Source organism: Corylus avellana, chromosome 4 (genome assembly GCF_965113065.1).
Source record: "Corylus avellana chromosome 4, dhCorAvel1.hap1.2, whole genome shotgun sequence".
Classification (NCBI taxonomy): domain Eukaryota; kingdom Viridiplantae; phylum Streptophyta; class Magnoliopsida; order Fagales; family Betulaceae; genus Corylus; species Corylus avellana.
In genome coordinates this window covers 13,049,958-13,069,605 of record NC_142493.1, presented here as the reverse complement: position 1 = coordinate 13,069,605, position 19,648 = coordinate 13,049,958, and the positions used below count along the sequence as shown (strand labels likewise).

At 39.9% G+C, this 19,648-nt stretch overlaps 2 protein-coding genes and 1 pseudogene across 3 annotated transcripts; all 3 read right to left on the bottom strand.

Annotated features, from left to right (window-relative positions):
- Nucleotides 1–594: 594 nt before the first annotated feature.
- LOC132180035 (NADH dehydrogenase [ubiquinone] 1 beta subcomplex subunit 7 pseudogene) lies at nucleotides 595–17,127 on the bottom strand (annotated as a pseudogene). Its single transcript, XR_009440008.2, has 2 exons — nucleotides 16,680–17,127; nucleotides 595–789 (listed from the first exon to the last, which is right to left on the bottom strand). The product of XR_009440008.2 is annotated as an NADH dehydrogenase [ubiquinone] 1 beta subcomplex subunit 7 pseudogene (transcript).
- LOC148586341 (uncharacterized) lies at nucleotides 1,872–2,402 on the bottom strand. Its single transcript, XM_088515573.1, has one exon. It carries the CDS (start codon nucleotides 2,400–2,402, stop codon nucleotides 1,872–1,874), a length of 531 nt encoding a protein of 176 aa, XP_088371699.1.
- LOC148586340 (uncharacterized) lies at nucleotides 3,742–4,242 on the bottom strand. The gene has a single exon (XM_088515572.1). It carries the CDS (start codon nucleotides 4,240–4,242, stop codon nucleotides 3,742–3,744), a length of 501 nt encoding a protein of 166 aa, XP_088371698.1.
- Nucleotides 17,128–19,648: the final 2,521 nt, after the last annotated feature.

Sequence of the window (19,648 nt, the reverse complement as noted above, 5' to 3'; positions counted from 1 at the left end):
AATTTAGTAAGCAAGAAAGGTCAGCGGCCGTTTGAGCTTCTGATACGAAAAGAAAAACAAAAGGCCGACGGCCCATTAGACATCGTCTTGAGTACGCGCACTCTTGCTTCAATTTTGCTATGAAACCAAAAAGTCTAAGCGAATCGCAATTCATGTTCATAAAAACTAGTAAAATATCCCTCCATCTTCTTTGTAAAAAAAATAAAGTAAAATATTCGCAATTTGAAAAACACTTTTGAGGTAGCATGTAGGTAGGTGTATTGGTGTTGTGTTTGCTCACAAAAATGGGTCACTTTTTTTGGGGTTAGAACGAATGTGTAAGGGTTGGGCTGGGTTGGGTGTGAGAAATGAGTTTGATGGATGGAGAGCTGAAGAGTGGGTTGGATGTCTAATCTCAATGGAGTGCAAATGGAGGGAGGAGGAGGAGGAGTGGAGCCTCTCTCTAAATCGGATTAGCTTTCATGATGATTTCCACAGAGCTTCAATTTATTTATTTATTTTTTTTTAAAAAATTATTATGAGAAGCATTTTCGTCAAATTGGTAAAATTACAAGATTAAGCAACAATGCCTTTCATTCCTAATCTACAATGCAATAGCAAGCAAGCAAGCTTATCATCAAACATGTCATGTGATTGTAACTGAGGAAATTTTTATTCCATATGTTGCAAACTGAGGAAACAAGAGCAATTAAATGCAAGGAATCTCTCGTATTTGTTTCAAAATAACTTCCCATCAATAGCAGTGAAAAACATCATCAGAGCATCCACATTTGAGCAGTTTCAACATGCCTGTCAGAAATTAGAACCACTGTTATATACACACATAATAATAATAATAATGATAATAAAAATAATTAAAAAAGAAAAGCTAAAAAACTAAAAATATTGAACAACAAGAACAATTATATCATTAAGATACAAGAATTGAATTAGTGAGACAACACCTCTCTGTCTCTCTCTTCTTTTTCCTTTCGAAAACAAATATATAAAGTGAATGAATGCACACCAAACTTGGCAATTAGCTCCATAAAATTAGAGCACAAGAAGATGTGGTTGAGAGAGAGAGAGAGAGAGAGAGAGATGCACAAGTCTTTTCTTCTAGCCTTCCAAAAAGTATCCAAATCAAAACAAATCTTTTTTGAGCTGTAATGGACCTTGGATCATTGATTTCAAAGACAGACATCATAACCCATGTTTGAGTGCCTTCATGCACTACGAAAAAAATGAAATAACTACCCTATTATGACACAAAACATTAGGCATCAATCAAGCTTCAGGTAATTAAAACTCACTTTTCAACTCTTTCCTACTGTTTAATAATTAAGAGAAAAATGCAGTTCTTGCCAAAAAGCTCATAGATTCTATTTTTTTTTTTTTTTTTTGATAAGTAATGAGAATATTATTGAAAAAAGCGCAGAGGAGCGCAACCCTAATACAAAAGATATGTACAATAGAAGCCACTACGAAATATACAAAGAACACATATTCAAGAACTCATCTAAATTCGGGACCACACTACGATGATGAGCCAACACCCACAGGTGTAGCATAGAGATCATATTCTTCCTCAACCCATCCACCGAACACTCCTTATCCTCAAACGTTCGAGCATTCCTTTTCTGCCAAACACACCATGTGAGACACAAAGGAACCATCCTCCAAATGACTTTAGAGATAACCCTACTCCCCACTTGATTCTAGCAAGACAACAAGTCAATGAACCGTTGCGGCATGACCCATTCAATACCGAACAAAGTAAAAACATAGTTCCATAACCGAGTAGCCACTTCACAATGAATCAGCAAATGATCTATAGACTCCCCATTCTTCTTACACATACAACACCATTCCACTACCACAATTCTCCGCTTTCACAAATTGTCATGTGTCCGAATTTTACCGAGAGCCGCAGTCCACCCAAAAAATGCCACTCTCGAGGGCACTTTAGAGCGCCAAATACTCTTCCATGGAAACCCCCCACAATCTGGATTGGACAAGGCCTTATAGAACGATTTCACCTCAAACGTACCCTTTTTAGAAAAGGACCATCGAATACGGTCCGCGTTACCATAAGAAACTTTACAAGAGTACAGCAATTGCAAGAAAGATGAGACCCCATCCAGTTCCCAATCTTGGGTGGGGCGCACAAAAAGGACATTCCACTCAACCCTCCCATTCCTCCAACTAAAATTATCCTCCACCCATGCGTCCTTGTACCTCGCCATACCAAACAAGGAAGGGAAAACATGCTTCAACGGTTGATCATCACACCAAATATCATGCCAAAAGCGAAGTTTCGACCCCATCCCCACCTCAAACCGCACACCTTTTACAAAAGTATCCCAACCTCTTCTAATATTCTTCCACAAACCCACACCATAAGACCCCGACACCAAGCTCATAGATTCTAATAGACTAATATCTTATTACTAGCCCAATGGATGGCATGAAAAGCGGAAAACAAAAAACCAAAAAAGAGTCCTTGATATATTCAACTTGCCATTTTCGGATGAGATCTTGGTCTAATTAAAAAGGTTAGAAACATAAGCCCGGATAACCTTTATAACATCTAGTATCTTGCCAATTTTTCTTCCAAACGGCAACAAACAAAACTTCGGGGGAAGCCTTCCACTGCACTTAACATGTAAATTAACAGCAACTATTAAACAACTATCACTTTCTTAATAACAGGGAGGACAAGTGTCTCTACATCCAATGTTATGCCACCATGTCACCACTTAGATTATTGTGTGATAGGTAAAGGAAAAAGCCAATGGCACCTATCTCTCACGGTAGGTCACTTAGATGAGAACAGAGCATCGATGCTTTTCATCGAAGAGTTTAATAATCTAGTCACATAACATCCCAATATTGTCACTGTGAACATACAGTAGTCAACATAACATATTCAAAAGTCATTCCATTATTTTTCACCAGGCCCAGGTCATAAAAGATATAACATTTATAAACTTGTATCATTAAGCAATAGCCTCCCTATGACCATAACAGTCTATTTTGAGAAGGTATTTTAAAGATTCAAAGAATTTTGAAGATAAGGGAAGTTTCAATCCTATGTTCCAAACCTCCAGCTGCAAGCTTGGTATTCGACATCTCTTAATTCTCCTCCAAGGTAAACTCGCCATAAATCAAGAAAAACATTTCCAACCAAAGAAAATCATCTACCTCATTCTCACTATCTCCCCTTCTAAAACACTCGTAACATGTTACGTTTTCGGGACTTCGAGCGCGTAACTGGTTTATGAACTGAAAAATTACCAGGATCGTCTCTCCTTAGCTTCCCTATTATTGAGAAAATAAGCAAAACAATTCTAGCGGTAGGATTTTCGAGGAATCCTGGACCTCCTTTGGTAGAGCAATTAGAGAAGCTCTTAAACTCCCACAAACACAAGGTTTGAATAAATTCTTGAATGACTTCTTATTCCATAGCAATGCAGTATTTAAAGAATAGAATTACAGCTGAAATATAGTCTCACACTTGTGTGACTTATGACTCCTAAAGCAATAAAGATAAGAACTCCTAAAACAATAAAGATAAGACTCCTAAAGCAATAAGGATAAGATCTCCTCAAGCGATAAGAATAAGAACTCCTAAAACAATAAAGATAAGACTCCTAAAACAATTAAATAACTAAGCTACATGACATACCATCAATTAGCGATACTAACAAACCTAATGGAAATAAATTACTGCACTATCCACGTTGACACACCCACCAACCCTTAGCCACTTATACGTAACGCTCCCTTCCCCTTGAAATTGTCCTTGTCCTCAAGGACAAAGGATGGAAACCGAAGCTGCATGTCGTTGAAATTCTCCCATGTTGCATCAGCAGGAGAGAGCCCCTCCCAATGGACTAAAACTTCAGTAATTCCCTTCCTGGTGCGATACTCTAGTGCCACTTTAGGCCTTGGCAGCACCCTTCCCTCTGCATTATCCATATATGGCAGCGTGTCTTGTACCACAACAGTTGTCCCCACTTGCTTCTTCAACAACGATACATGGAAAACAGGATGTATTTTGGAACCTGAGGGAAGATTGAGCTTGTAAGAAACAACCCCCATTTTTTCCAGAATCTGATATGGCCCATAAAATCTAGGAGACAACTTCAAGTGTTTCCTCACTGCTACCGACATTTGTCTATAAGGTTGTAGGCGCAAATAGACCCAATCCCCCACATTAAACTCCCTCTCTTGGTGGTGTTGGTCATAGATTTTCTTCATTCTTGCTTGTGCTTAATTCAAATGCTCCTTGGCTTCTTTAATGATGTCATCGCGATCCACCAAGAGTTGTTCCACTGCTGCTACCTTTGAAGTGCCCGGCATATATGACAACAAAGTAGGTGGTTCTCTACCGTAGACGACCTAAAAAGTAGTGCACCCCAATGTTGAATGTAGACTTGTATTATAACAAAATTCCACCCATGGCAGCCACTGAACCCAACCACTTTGCTTGGAGCTTGTCAAACACCTTAAATACATTTCAATGGTGCGATTTACTACTTCTGTTTGACCATCGCTTTGGGGATGGTAAGGAGAACTGAAATTGAATTGTACTCCATTCAAGCGAAAAAGTTCTTTCCAAAAAGAGCTGGTGAAAGCTGGATCACGATCACACACAATAGTTTTTGGGATTCCATGCAACTTGAAAATATTTTCAAAAAAAACTTGGGCCACAGCAGGGGCTGTATAGGGATGGCTAATTGGAGTAAAGTGACCATACTTTGACAATCTATCAACTACCACAAATATGGTTGTCTTACCCTTGGAGGTTGGCAACCCATCTATGAAATCCATAGAGATGTCAGTCCAAATTGCTTCCAGAATGGGTAAGGGCTGCAATAGTCCATTGGGTTGAGTAGTAGCTGCCTTGTGTCGTTGACACACATCGCATTCTTGTATAAAACTTCGAATCTGACTCCTCATTCCAGCCCAAAAAATACTGACCTTATTCTATGAATAGTTTTGTGGAAGCCTTCATGGGTGCTAGAATGGTATTCCCTGATAATCATAGATATAAGAGGAGAGTTACCATCAAGGTATATTCTGTTTTTGAAGTAAATCAGCCCTCCTTTGTACTCCCAAGGCCCTACTGCCTCGTCCCCTTCAATCTTCTTCACTAACTCTTGCAATTGTGGCTTTGTAGCAACTTCTTCTTGAATGGGTTCCAACTAGTGTGGTATGGGATGAGAAATGGCAGCCAACTCTCCATATTCTGCTCTCCTTGAAAGTGCATCTGCTACCGTGTTTTCTACACCCTTCTTGTACTCAATTGAAAAATCATAACCAAGCAATTTGACCAACCATTTTTGCTGCGCTGTAGTAGTGATAGCTTGCTGCCATAGGTATTGTAGACTTTGGCGATCGGTGCGAATAATGAAATGGTTGCCCAATAAGTACGGTCTCCACTTTTGCACCGCTGTGAATAGTGCAAGCATTTCCTTTTCATAGGTTGATAATTGAAGGTTCCGTCCTTGTAAAGCTTGGCTGAAGTAAGCAATAGGGCACCTTTCCTGCATTAACACAGCCCCTATACCACTCCCACATGCATCACATTCCACTACAAACTCCTTAGAGAAATCGGGCAACGCTAAGACGGGAGCTCAAGTCATGGCTTTCTTCAATTCCTCAAAGGCATGCTCCGCTAATGGTGACCACCCAAAGGCATCCTTTTTTAATAATTGAGTAAGAGGCTTTGCTATTTCCCCATACTTCCTAATAAATTTTCGGTAATACCCCGTCAATCCTAGAAACCCTCGTAAAGCCTTTGTGTTTTTAGGGATAGGCCAATTTATCATGGCTTCTATTTTTTCTAGGTCCCTGGCTACCCCCTTTTGGCTAATAAGGAGGCCAAGATACTGCACTTCTTCCAACCCAAACTGACATTTCTCCCTCTTTACAAACAACGTGTTTTCTTGTAATATTTCTAACACCCTATTTACATGTACAAGGTAGTCCTTCCAATTCGCACTATCAATTAATATGTCATAAAAAAAAAACAAGAACCAACTTACGGAGCAATTTGGAGAAGATGTCATTCATGAGTGCTTTGAATGTTGATGGTGCATTTGTGAGGCCAAATGGCATAACAAGGAATTCGTAGTTCCCTTGATGAGTTTGAAACACTGTCTTTTCCACCTCTCCGGCGTACATCTTGATTTGATGGTAACCTGACCTCAAATCCAATTTAGAGAAAAATTGTGCCCCATGTAATTCATCCAAAAGCTCATCGATCACTGGTATAGGAAATTTGTCCTTGATTGTGATATTGTTTAAGGCCCGATAATCAACACACATGCGCCAAGAACCATCGTGTTTCTTTACTAATAAGACTGGTGATGAAAATGGGCTTGTCCTAGGCCGAATCACCCCTGACTCTAATAAGCCAGAAACTATTTTCTCAATTTCATATTTCTGGTAGTGAGGATACCGATATGGGTGTACACTGACTGGACCCGTCTCTGGTTTGAGTGGAATGCGGTGATCATGTTGTCTTCTAGCAGGCAAACCCCGAGACTCCTCAAAGATTTCTAGAAAATTGTCTAATATTTTTTTTCAAGTCCAGGTTATCTGAGCTGAGACCCCCTTGGGAAGTGCCTAGGTTTATTGAGAACAAAATAAATCCTAATTGCTGATTTTGGATTCCCTGCACGATTCCTTTAGAATTCACCAATCTATTCCTAGGTACGGTCAGTCCCCATAACTCTACCTCCTTTCCCTTCCACATGAACTTCATATTTAGTTTTGAAAAATCCCACATAATTGGTCCTAAGACCCACAGCCATTGTGCCCCTCAACACTGCTTCATAGCCCTCCATTGAAAGCAAAAAAAAATCCATCACAAAATCAGCCTTATTGAGACATACCTGAACTCCATGGCAGCGACCTTCATTGCGAATTCGTTCCCCGTTTGCCACAGCCACTTCGAAGCACTCAACAGCTTTTAACGGCAGACCCAATCACCTCGCCACACTGATGCTCATGAAATTGTGGGTGGAACCCGTATCCACCAGTATCACGGCCGTGCCTCCCTTGAATTGGCCCCGTACTCGCATCGTCTAGGGTGTTGAAACTCTAGTCAGGGCGTTAAGGGAAATTTTGGGAACCCCAAATCCATCAGCCATGGGTTCCAACTCTTCGGCAGACAACTCTGTTTCCCCATCATTCTCTTCTTCCCCCTGCGTAGATTCCCTCAATTATGAACAACTTCTTGCAGTGATGACCTGGACAAAATTTTTCGTCACAGTTGAAGCAAAGCCCCTTCTCCCTTCCATCTTTCATCTCCGCTTCATTCAATCTTTGGGTGGGTGTGTTACTGTTGCAAAAAGAACCAGAGCCTGGTGTTTGAGAAGATTTCAGTTTGCTGTCTAGCGTGGAGGTTGGCTTTTTTTGAGCCACAACACGAGCCTCATAGAGTTTAGCTAGACCCACAGCAGCAGTCAGGGTACTTGGCTTCACAGCTTGTACATCAGTCCTTATAGGCTCCTTTAATCCACTCACGAACCCTCCTACCTGGTGCACCTGAGAAAGTTTTCCCACTTTACTAAGTAGTTTCTCAAATTGACACTGGTATTCTTTGACACTACCGTTTTGTCTCAGTTTTGAGAGATCTCCATAAAAATCTTCAAATTGTGTGGGCCCGAATCTAACATGCACAACTTCCTTCAAAGTTTCCTATGAAATATTTTCCATGTCTTCTTTGAATATCTGGTACCATAATTGTGCCTCTCCTTCCAAGTGATACACCGCTAACATCACCTTATTCTCATCCTCCGTCTTCTGAAATTCAAAATATTGCCCAACCCTACAAATCCAACTAGTTGGATCATCCGCCCCATCGTAGTGTGGAAACTCCAATTTGGCCACTTTTGAATTTATTCCTCCCTGTGTTGAACCAATGACTCCCTTATTCTTACTAGTTTTAGAGGTAGATGATGTATTGTCATCTATCTTTGCTACCAATTGCTGGATTTGAGCACTCAATCCTGCAATTATTTCATGTAACTCGCGATTATTTGACCCCATTTCAGACTCTAGTCGATCCATGCGTGTGTCTGACATGGCAGGCTCTGATACCACTTTGTTACTTTTTTGGGACCCTGAGCGCGTAACTAGTTTATGAATTGGAAAATTACCAGGATCGTCTCTCCTTAGCTTCCCTATTATTGAGAAAATAAGCAAAACAATTCTAGCGGTAGGATTTTCGAGGAATCCTGGACTTCCTTTGGTAGAGCAATTAGAGAAGCTCTTAAACTCCCACAAACACAAGGTTTGAATAAATTCTTGACTGACTTCTTATTCCATAGCAATACAGTATTTAAAGAACAGAATTACAGCTGAAATATAGTCTCACACGTGTGTGACTTATGACTCCTAAAGCAATAAAGATAAGAACTCCTAGAACAATAAAGATAAGACTCCTAAAGCAATAATGATAAGATCTCCTCAAGCGATAAGAATAAGAACTCCTAAAACAATAAAGATAAGACTCCTAAAACAATCAAATAGGTAAGCTACGTGACATACCATCAATTAGCGATACTAACAAACCTAATGGAAATAAATTACTACACTGTCCACGTTGAGACACCCACCAGCCCTTAGCCACTTATACGTAACATAACACTCTACAGTTCAGATTTTGGTCTTCGTGAAACCATGGAGAAGGCAAGCATAGCAATGGAGGAGAGAGACTATTGATAAGGGCAATTCATTGGTTACTTGGATAATGATGATTCCCATAAGTGTGCACAGGGATTTCAATGGATGCCTTCCAACAGGGCACCAAGAGAAGATATTATGCCAATTACCTTGGTGCATGCTGAACATCATGTGGACCCACAGCTTGATTAGCATCAGCAAGTACATGGCCTTGAGCCATCGCCTGCAATGAGTGATATGCAGAAAGATGGGTTCCTTTTTATGTTCTTTTGTACATTGACCATCAGAGAGAGTGCAATGTTGTTAAAAGTGTGTATAGGTGCACTAAAAGTGAAATGTACCAGGGGAAAAACGCTTCTTACCCTAAAGCAAACTGCATGTAATCAACAACACCTAGAGTACAGAAAGTGCCTGCTTTTTAAAGAAGCACTAAACACTAAATAGTGCACTTTCTATTTCTTTCAACTAAAAAATGTAATTCCTTTAATAATAACCGTTCCAAGAAAATGTAGTTTTTAGGGGTAATTTCACTTACCCCATGAAGTTACGCGCCTTTTGCAAACACTCTCCCAATGTTCAAAGTCTCTCACTTTGGTGTATCAAACTTTAATTTTCTTCCACTTTCCTCATTCCGTTAGGATTTTCTGTTAAATCCTAATGAATATGTGTGAAATTACTAAAATACCCTTACTGAAATTACTCATTCCACCGTTTAATTTAACTACAATATGTAACGGAAGGGGAAAAATGGAAGGAAATCAAAGTTCAATACACCAAAGTGAAAGACTTTGAACATTGGGGGGTATTTGCAAAAGGCGCATAACTTCATAGGGGGTAAGTGAAATTACCCATAGTTTTAAGAGTGTGCCTAGGTGCAAAGCACTGGAGGAAATATGCTTCTTACCCACCAAGCAAAATGCATACAATTTAAATTCATTGAAAGCACCAAAAATGCGTAAGCACCAAACGCTAAAAAAGCAGTTTCTGAGTTATTTATTTATTTTTATTATTAAAAAATTGTAATTCCTTTAATAATAACTGTTGGATTTGAAATCTGAAACCGATTAAAAGTTACTGATGATTAATTATACAAACTCTATCTTATGGCATATTCCACAAAGCACCTTTTTTTTTTTTTTTTTTTTTTGTGATAAGTGATTGAAAATATTATTAAAAAGCGAAAAACGCAACATAGGTACACAAAATATACAAGAGAAAAACCAAGTTAGAAGGAGAAAAAATAATAAGAAACTCGTGAAAATTAAACAAATTAGGAAAGACAAACAATTGTCCAAACGTAAAGAGTATTGAAGAAAAAAGATACAAGCTCTACCACCGTCCTCTTGTGGTCCTCGAAACTTCTATTATTTCTTTCCCTCTAAAGGAACTACAAAAGGTATGAAGGCATCATCTTCCACACAGCTACTTTCTGAGTGCTACCAAAAATCCCCCTCCAACAAACAAACAAGTCTATTAATGGTCTAGGCATAACCCAAGACAACCCAACACGAGTAAAGATAGCATTCCACAAGGCACGAGCAACCTCATAATGGAGAAGAAGATCAACAAACTCTCTTTTCCTCTTGCACATACATCACCAATAGATTACAATGACATGCCATTTCCTAAAGTTATCCATAGTAAGAATCTTTCCAAAGGTGGTCGAAGCTGCAATCTAGGTATCCAAAAGATTCTCACACGGAGCCTCTCTCTCATCTCCTCTCTCAGCCCCCCCCCATCACTCTCCTCTAGCAGCGGCACGTGCAAGAGCGTCTTGCTGGGTCCCAGGTCTGACTCATCATCCTCTAGCTCGACAGGCACTGGTTGTAGTCCTCGCTGTTGTTGGGGCTTGTTCAGAGGTTGTGGTGTGAGTTTGAAGATGGAGAGGCAGTTTTTCGTGGAGGCCAAATATTTTGAGTTTTCGATGATGGAAGGTGCTTCGATGCTTCGAGTGGAAGAAATGAGGAAGGGTTTCTCCAGTGTTGTGTATTTGGGTCCCTTATGCACTGCCCGGTTGGCTTCGACAATGGAGTTGTTGTGGTGTCTTGGAGTTGAGGATTTCATCAAATCCTTTCAGGAGGGTTCAAAGGTGTTCATTGTACGAAGAGGTGGCAACAAGGACAGCCGGTTTTTGAAGGTGATGGTTTACATAGTGAATGGTTGGAGAGGGATTCTTTTGCTCCCTAAGGGTCATGAAGGGCGGGGTTGCAGCCGATTTGCCGGTTGAGTTGAGCAAGGTGAAGGTTTTTTTTTAAAGTCATGATAGGTTCCCCCGCCATGGTGCTACAACCGTCGTCTGGTACTACTTTAATGGGGAAGAAGATAGTGTTGGGGTTAGATCCAGCTACTAAGGGTGGGAATGGGTCATTTAAGGAAGATGGCGCACTGTCATATGCTGAGGCAGTGCGATTGGTGGCTAAGGGGACCAATTGGGCAAAGACCACCATGTCGTTGGTTTATCACTGCGCAAGGACCTTCATGATGCCAAGCAGAAGTCCACTGCTCGAGGCAACGAATCTTGCATTGTTAGTGTTGCAGACACGTAGGGTTTGCAGCAAGGAAAGACGTTGATGCGGTCTCTTCTTTGGGCGTGAAAGGGTTAGCTCGTGAGGTTAAGAGTAGAAGTTGTCTGACGTGCAGACCAATTGAGCAGTTGTTTGACAATACTTGAAGAGGGACGGTGTCACGATGTTGTGGCTTCTGTTTCTAAACTGAAAAGGATGGAGCTTAAAAACTTGGAGGGATCCATTAACTTTAATGCTAGAGGTGATTGCTTTAGCCATGGCAAAGGCAAGAGAGTTTTGTCAATGTGATATTGAAGCCCATGGCTCTTCTGCAAGTTTAGGGTTTCTTTTGTGGGTGGTTTGTTGTAGTTCCGATCGTTTGGGTTTATCCAGGTAGCTTGTTCTTTTTTTAAAAAAAAAATTTTTTTTTTCTTTTTTTTGTTCCTCTAGTATACTTCATGTGTAGTTAAAGGCGCCTTACTTTTTTTTTTTTGATGAGATTTGCTTGATTACCAATACCACAAAAAAAAAAAAAAAAGAACCTTAATCCGCCAAATACTCTTCTAAGGAAAAGGAGTGCCATCATTACAAACAAGGACACTGTAGAAGGATCTAACATTGAACAACCCTTTTTGAAAGGGACCCATTCTCAATCATGAGCTACTCTAACAAAGTTTACATTCCACTGATGAGAGCCACTAGAAAGCTCCAAATAAACCATTACAGAAGCATCCTTCACGCAAGCAATACTATATAAATCCGAAAATGCTTCTTTAAAGGCCTTATCCGCACACCACAAGTCCTGCCAGAATCTAATCTTGGAGCTACATCCCACCTCAAATCTGGTATGACTAGAGAACATCCCCAACCCCTCCCGATATTTTTTCATAGCCCCACCCCATACGACCAAAGAGGCCCATTAGACCACTCACCCCACGAACTATAAAATTTAGAATTCAATACAAATCTCTACCAAGCCTCTCTCTCATGCACATAATGTCATAGACATTTTCTTAAAAGAGTACGATTTAACATCATCAAGTTCTGAACCCCCAACCCTCCCTTAAAGATTGGAGAACAAACCTTAGACAAACTTACCAGGTGAAATTTGAACTCTCACCAAACCCACGCCATAAGAAATCTCGATAAAGCTTCTCTTCCCAGTTTGCAACACCATCAGGAGAGGAAAAAGATACATGAAGTACGTAGGCAAATTGAAAGTGTGCTCTTAATAAGGGTAATCCTAGTACCCATATTCAAGTACATCCTTTTCCAACTAGGCAACCGACGCTCTATTTTCTTGATAATACAATCCTGAATAAACTTGGCCTTATAAGAGGCCCTCAACGGAAGACCAAGATACTTTAAAGGTAAAGAAGGAACCTCCCGGCCTAGAATGCTAGTCAACCCATTGACATTACCAACATTACCCATAGGAACAAATTCTAACTTAGCCAAATTAATCTTCAAACCGGAAACAATTTTGAAACATAGAAATAAGGCACGCAAATAGCATTGGTGGTCAAGATTGGCCCCACAAAAAACCAAAGTGTCATCCGCAAACAAGTGTGATCTGTTAACCACACCAGAGTGCCTAGACCTCACAATAAAGCTCGAGAGAAATTCCCCATTTATAGTTACAGAAAGCATTTTACTTAAGACCTCCATAAAGATAACAAACAGATACAGTGATAGAGAATCTCCATGTTTTAAACCACATGAGCTATTGAAGAAACCTGACGGATTGCCATTCACCGAAATGGAAAATCGGAGAGACGAAATACAATGCGCTATCCAAGAGCGCCATTTCTCCTCGAAACTGCACCTTCTAAACAAATAAAGTAAGAACGCTAACCGCATGTAGAAGTTTCAACGCGATTTCTTATGGGGAGGTCTTGGCGAAGAATTCAAATATCACTTGATGAGTTGGTCGAAGGTTTGTTCCCCGATCTCAGTAGGTGGATTGGGTATAAGGAAGATGAAGGATTTCAATCGAGCACTGTTGAGCAAATGGTTATGGTGATATGGAACTGAGAGAGAGGCTTGGTGGAGTGTTATGATAGAAGCCAAATATGGAAGCCACTGGGGGGGATGGAGTACCCGAGAACATGTAGGCTCGTTCGTGGTGGGGTTGCGGAAACATATTCAGCTAGGGTGGGATTCTTTCTCACGCTCCACTAGACTTGTAGTTGGGGATGGAACCCAGACTAGATTCTAGCATGACTGGTGGTGTGGGGATTTGACTCTTAAGTCAACCTTTCCAGTTCTTTTCAGCATTGCCCGTGAGAAGGATGCTTTGATGGCGGCTAATTTGGAAGTCCTTGGAGGAGCTAGCCAGTGGAGTGTTAGATTTAATAAAGAGGCGCATGATTGGGAGGTAGAGGACTTTACATCGCTCTTCAGCCTTTTGCATTCAGTTACAGTTAGAAGAGGGTGTGAAGATAAGTTGTGGTGGATTCCCTTCAAACAAGGTACCTTCATGGTAAAGGCTTTCTTTCACACTTTAGTGAATGTCGAAGGTAGAGGTTTCCCTTGGAAAAGCGTCTGGAGGACAATGGCACCCTCAAGGGCGGCCTTTTTTTTACATTGACGGCAAGTTTAGGGAAAATCCTCACTTTGGATAATCTAAGGAAAAGGCGAGCCATCTTCATTAATAGATGTTGCATGTGCAAGAGAGACGGGGAATCTGTAGATCATCTACTTATTCATTGTGACGTCACTTCATCCTTGTGGAGTGCGATCTTTAGCCATTTCGGGCTGGCATGGGTCACGCCTAGACAGGTCCCGGATCTTTGTGCAAGTTGGTGGTCCTCAGGAAGGATGAGGAGTGCCGTAGTGTGGAAAATGGTGCCCTCATGTTTGTTTTGGACTATATGGAGAGAGAGAGAAATAATAGATTCTTTGAGGACATGGAGAACGCTGTGGAGGATATTTTAGCCTCGATGTTGAATACTTTGTACATGTGGATAGTGGCATATCTTGCCCCCATCCCTATAACTTACACGGACTTCCTTGTCCCTTTTTCCTTTTCTAGTTAGGTTTTTTTTCTCTTGTATACCTCTAGTGTACGTAGGGGCGCCTTACGCTTTTAATAAAACATACTCATTACTTATCAAAAATAAATAAAGTAAGAACTCCCAATCGACATGAAAGGCACAAGTATGTTTTCCCATATATATCTAAGTCTATGGTATTTTTTTTGATAAGTAATAAGTATATTATCAAATGCGTAGAGGGGCGCAACCCATGTATACATGATATATAGAAAGAAACCCTTACTGATTAGAAAAAGATTTACAAAGCTTAAAGAAATCAGAAAAAGTAGACTCATGCGAGTGAGACCAAGTCACTCTCCAAGCGAACAAAGTATGTAACGCCAACTTCCTCAACTCAATCATGCCGTTCTCATTAGAGAGAGTGCTTTTAATCAAAGTAATCTTACCACCCTTAGACAAATAGAGCCACTTCACGCCAGCTAAGCAACATTTTATTTTCTCAATAATACCATCCTAAAGGAATAATTGGACACTTCATAGGAAACGAGGACACCCTATAGCCAAGGACGCGAGCTAAGCCTTTAACATTTCCACAGCTCTAGCTCTGATAGGGACATGCTCTGATTTAGCCAAATTAACTTTCAATCCAGAGACAATTTCAAAGCATAGAAAAAGGCAATGCAAATTGTGGAGACGCTTAGGCTTTGCCTCATAAAAGATCAAGGTGTCATGCACAAATAGGAGATTACAAGGAGAGATCATCATTATTCCTAGACCCCACAAAAACAACCCGGTGAAAGCCCCTTATTCACCATAGCGGACAACATTCTACTCAAAGCTTCTATAACCACGACAAAAAAGTAGAGGAGACAAAGGATCTCCTTGCTCAAGCCACGAGAACTATTAAAGAAGTGAATGGAAGTAGCATTAATCAAAGCAGAGAAACAAACTGTAGAGATGCAATGTGCTATCCAATCACACCATTTCTCCCTAAAACCACATTTCCTCAACATATACAGCATAAAACCCCAAGCAATGTGATCATAAGCCTTTTCTAGATCCAATTTACAGAGTACAGCTAGTTCCTTGAATTGGATTCTACTATCAAAGCATTTGTTGGCAATATGGATTGAGACTACTGTCTATCTCCCCCTGAGGCATTTTGAGTCTCTGAAATAACCTTCCCAACATTGCTTCAGCCTGTTAGCTAGGACATTGGAGATAATCTTGTAGACACCACCCAATATGCTAAGAGGAAGAAAATCCTTAATGTACAACACCCCTGTTTTCATGATTTTATAGCCCAAATATGTGGTGTACCTACACCATTGCCATCTTAGAACCTAGTATAGGGAAACATCTCAAGAGCAGCCTAAGCCTGCACATGATTATGATTACAAAGTCCTTTTCATACAAACACGTTGTTCCAAGGATTATATAGCCTCTATTATAAGTCCTTTTCATGCAATGTCTTTTTGCAACAATTTAAGAGATTATGGACAGTTTAATATTCTGTTCCAAGGATTTCCCCTTGATCACAACACACAGCTCAGTACCTAATCTCCAACATGTGTTTTCACACTATTATAGCTCATTTCTTGGTTATCTTCCAGCACAGCAGCTTCAATCTTTATAATCTTGCTCCCAAGTAGTGCACTCTTAATCATCATTGAACATGATTAAATCATCTAATCCATGACAAGGAACCTCTTACCCTGATTATATCCATCTATTCCCTCACTAAACACTCAACTCGCAAAAGTCAAGACCACTCCATTTCTTATTTCTTTTTCTATTTTGCTTGCTTGTTTCGAGGCCAGTGGTACCAGTTATTGGTCTCTAAATCTAACTAACCTGAATAAAATCTTTGAAAATCAGCTCGTGACAATAATGCAGTAGTAGCAGAGACTTTCAAATGGCTTCAGAAGTTCACTATTGGCGATTTTCTTATGCTTTGTATTTGTAAGACTACTCCCAGCATATGATTGCCAGCTATCCTATCCAGAGGCCTCCATTTGATTCCCAATGAAAGCAGCAACTATTGATGGGAACAAATTTAAAGCCCTAAATTTAGATACTTTTCCAAATGGTACAAACGAAAAGCATAAGTATTCACATACCAAATACCCCTAATTTTTCATAATTAAACCCTGCTTATGCTTACCTTTCACAAAAACAATGCCTAGACCAAACACAAACTCGTCTTTAAGAACTCACCAATATAACCCTCAAAGTCTTCATAAATCAAAACCTCCTTCAATCATTTTCCCAAAAAGAAAAAAAGAAAAGAAAAAAACAACATAATCCAATAATAAATCACCAACACAAACTCCAGAGATCAACCAAAACCCCATAAATAAATAGGATCCACAAACAAAGACACCTGATGTCCACAAGCAAACCCTAGATCATGCAAAACCCGCTAAATAAAATGAAAACAAAACAAAAAATCCACCAATCAAACCCATAAAATAAAAAGTTAGGATTCAGACTGACTAACCGATTTGGGATTTGTGCGTCTAAGAAGCAGTGGCAGTGTTGGGAATGAGAGGAAGTGGCTGCTTCTTCTGATGCTGTTTCAACTTGGCCTCTTCTTCATGGATCTTCTGCATCTTGAGCATCCGCTCAATGATGAGCTCGTACTCGCATTTTTCGTAGGAGTTGCGCTCATTCTTGTACTTCAAGGGGAGGTACAACTCAGCCTGTTTGCACTTGTTGAGAGGGATCAGCAGGTGGGTGCACTGGTCTCTATAAGGAAGCGGGACCGTGGCCTCCACCATCTAAGCTTGCGTTGCTATCATCTTCTTCGACGATCCCTCCAGTTCCATGGCTTGGAAAAATGGCTTCGGTTTGCGTAGGGACTCAGGAGCTTTCTCTCAGCGTCTGTTTAGATGGCAATGACTGATGGGATGTGCCCTCGCTAGTGGCATTTTGGGTTCACTTGGCTAATTGTTAACTGGCTACCATGCAGGTAGGGCTGATAAATCAACCGAGACGGCTTGGCTGAAAAAAACTTGATCCCGTCTCACTTGAGTAAATAAATTATGGAAAAAATATATTTTAGCATCTCAACTAAATGCCACTTTTTGGTTGAAAAACAAAAAAAACTAATTACCACTTTTTAATTTTACGTCATAAATTGACAAATGTGATACTTAAATATATTAAGTTATTAATATATTGCATTTAAGCCACTCCATTACACTCGGCCGTCTATTTGGATCAATCACTCGCATGGTTTATTATTGAAAGGGGTTTTGTTAAGCCCGATGGTGACATTGATAAATGGAGTAAGGTTGATGTTGTCAATAGTAACTGTAATAATCGTGGCATTAGTGTTATTTTCAATTGTGTTTCTCCAAATGAATTTCGTCGCATCACTCACTGCGAGACCTCCAAGGAAGCTTGGGACATTCTTGAAAAGACCCATGATGGTTCCAAGAGCATGAAGAAATCCAAGCTTCAAATGTTGACTTCTCACTTTGAAGTAATTAAGATGAAGGAAGATGAAACCGTTGGGGAGTTTTGCATTCTGCTGAGTGATATTGTTAACTCCATCCATGGTCTAGGCGAAAAGGTCTCTGAAGTAAAAACTGTTGAAAAGATCTTACACTCCCTTCCTCCTCATTTTGATTCCAAAGTCACAGCCATTGAGGAAAGCAAAAATCTAAATTCATTGGATATTGATGAGCTTGTAAGTTCCATGTTAACCTATGAAAACAGAAGATTTTCACCTAAGGCTAAAAGTTCCAAGGAGGAAAAGGAGGTTGATGTGGTTATTGAAGAATCCACTGATGAGGCGTATCCACACTCAAATCCTTTAGCTCTTTTGACTAGGAACTTTCACAAGTACCTAAAGTCTTCTAAGAAGTTTAGCAGAAGCTCCTCTAAAGTTCTGTTTGAGAATGAGTACCATAGTGATTCAAGGAGTAAAGAGCATAAGGAAAGAAAGCACAAGAAGTATCATGGTCCTAAGTGTTATGAATTTTGAGGAATGCCATGAATGTTGTTTTGAGTGATGAGTTCAAGTCAAATGACTTCGAGGATTCAAAGGGAAAGAAGTTTGTGTATGCCTTTCCCTACCACTGTGGAAAATCCGGATGTGTCTTCAATGTCTGATGCTAGTGGTGAATCTTATGTTGAGGATTTAGATGAAGAATCAGAAAAGAACCATAGCTGATGTACAAATTTAATTGTACTCGCAAGCGCACGAGTCGTGTGCAGTATAGCGTGTGCAAGTGCGAGGTCGATCCACAAGGATTTGTGTTGGGTAAACCAATTTCTATTTAAACCAATTCTATTTTAACCTAGTTCCGAATTTCGTGATTTTTGTCGTGCAAAAATAAAACATAAACTAAAGAAAATGATGAAATAAAATGGTAAAGAACACTAAGGTTTTAGAATTCACTTCTCCAAATCTTAACTCTGTATCCTCGTATTTGTTCCTACAATCGACAAACTATTGTGCTCAAATTGTTGTTCGATTTTTTTACAAATATCAAGTTTAAATCATTTAATGAATCCACCCATTTTTACAAATCACAACAATTATCCGATTTGAAATTAAATCATCCTATGTATCCGTTTGGTTAACGAATCACAACGGATATCGGATTTCAATCGAATGAATTGATGTATCCGAAGGATGAAACACATCAAATATCCAACTCCAACACATGACAGTTCATCACATTCAATTAAAAGATATAAATCAACCAATTGAGTGAAAATCTACAACATCCTTATTCGAAGTCAAAATTGTATAAACTAAATACGAGAATACATGAGTTTGTCAATGACGAAGCTTCATCTTCAACCTTAGTTGAAAGATTTAGCCTCTCATAATAACAATAACAAACAAAAATTGAATTGTCATCATTAGAGAAATAAAACTTACAATGGAAAACAAAGCAAAAGCTTCCCCACGGCAATACGTCGTATTTTAGCTTAAAACGGCGTCTCCCAATACCCGTTACAAGAGAAAAAGTTGTATATAAATAATAAAAAACTAGGGTTCAGCGCTGCCAGGTCAGCGTGAGTGCGCTCGATCGCACCCAAGGTGCGCTCGAGCGCACTCGGTTTTTCTTTCAAGGCTCCTGCGGCGCTTCACTTAAACGATGCGTGCTAGGGCTGACGTGGTCGTGCGCTTGAGCGTGCCGTGCTTGCGCTCGAGCGCAGGTGCGCTCGATCGTCCCTCTGTGCACTCGATCGCACTTCCAGGGATCTTCAATTATTTTGCTTATTTCCACCCTCAAACCGCAGTTTTCTCTTAATGACCTGCAACACATCAAAACACCAAAACTAACAAAAAAAATCAGAAAATACTAAAGCTAAAGGCTTAGCAAATGCAAATTAAGGGGTCTAAATATGCAATATTTGGCACTCATCAATAGCCAAGTTGTGACTAGTGATAATCTTGTGATGAAGTGCATTGATGTAGAAAAGAAGTGCAAGGTCCTTTTGAAGAAT

What these genes read in the sequence shown, in the direction of transcription:
- LOC148586341 (XM_088515573.1), bottom strand. Translation starts at nt 2,402, where the DNA reads ATGAGCTTGGTGTCGGGGTCTTATGGTGTGGGTTTGTGGAAGAATATT.
- LOC148586340 (XM_088515572.1), bottom strand. Translation starts at nt 4,242, where the DNA reads ATGAAGAAAATCTATGACCAACACCACCAAGAGAGGGAGTTTAATGTG.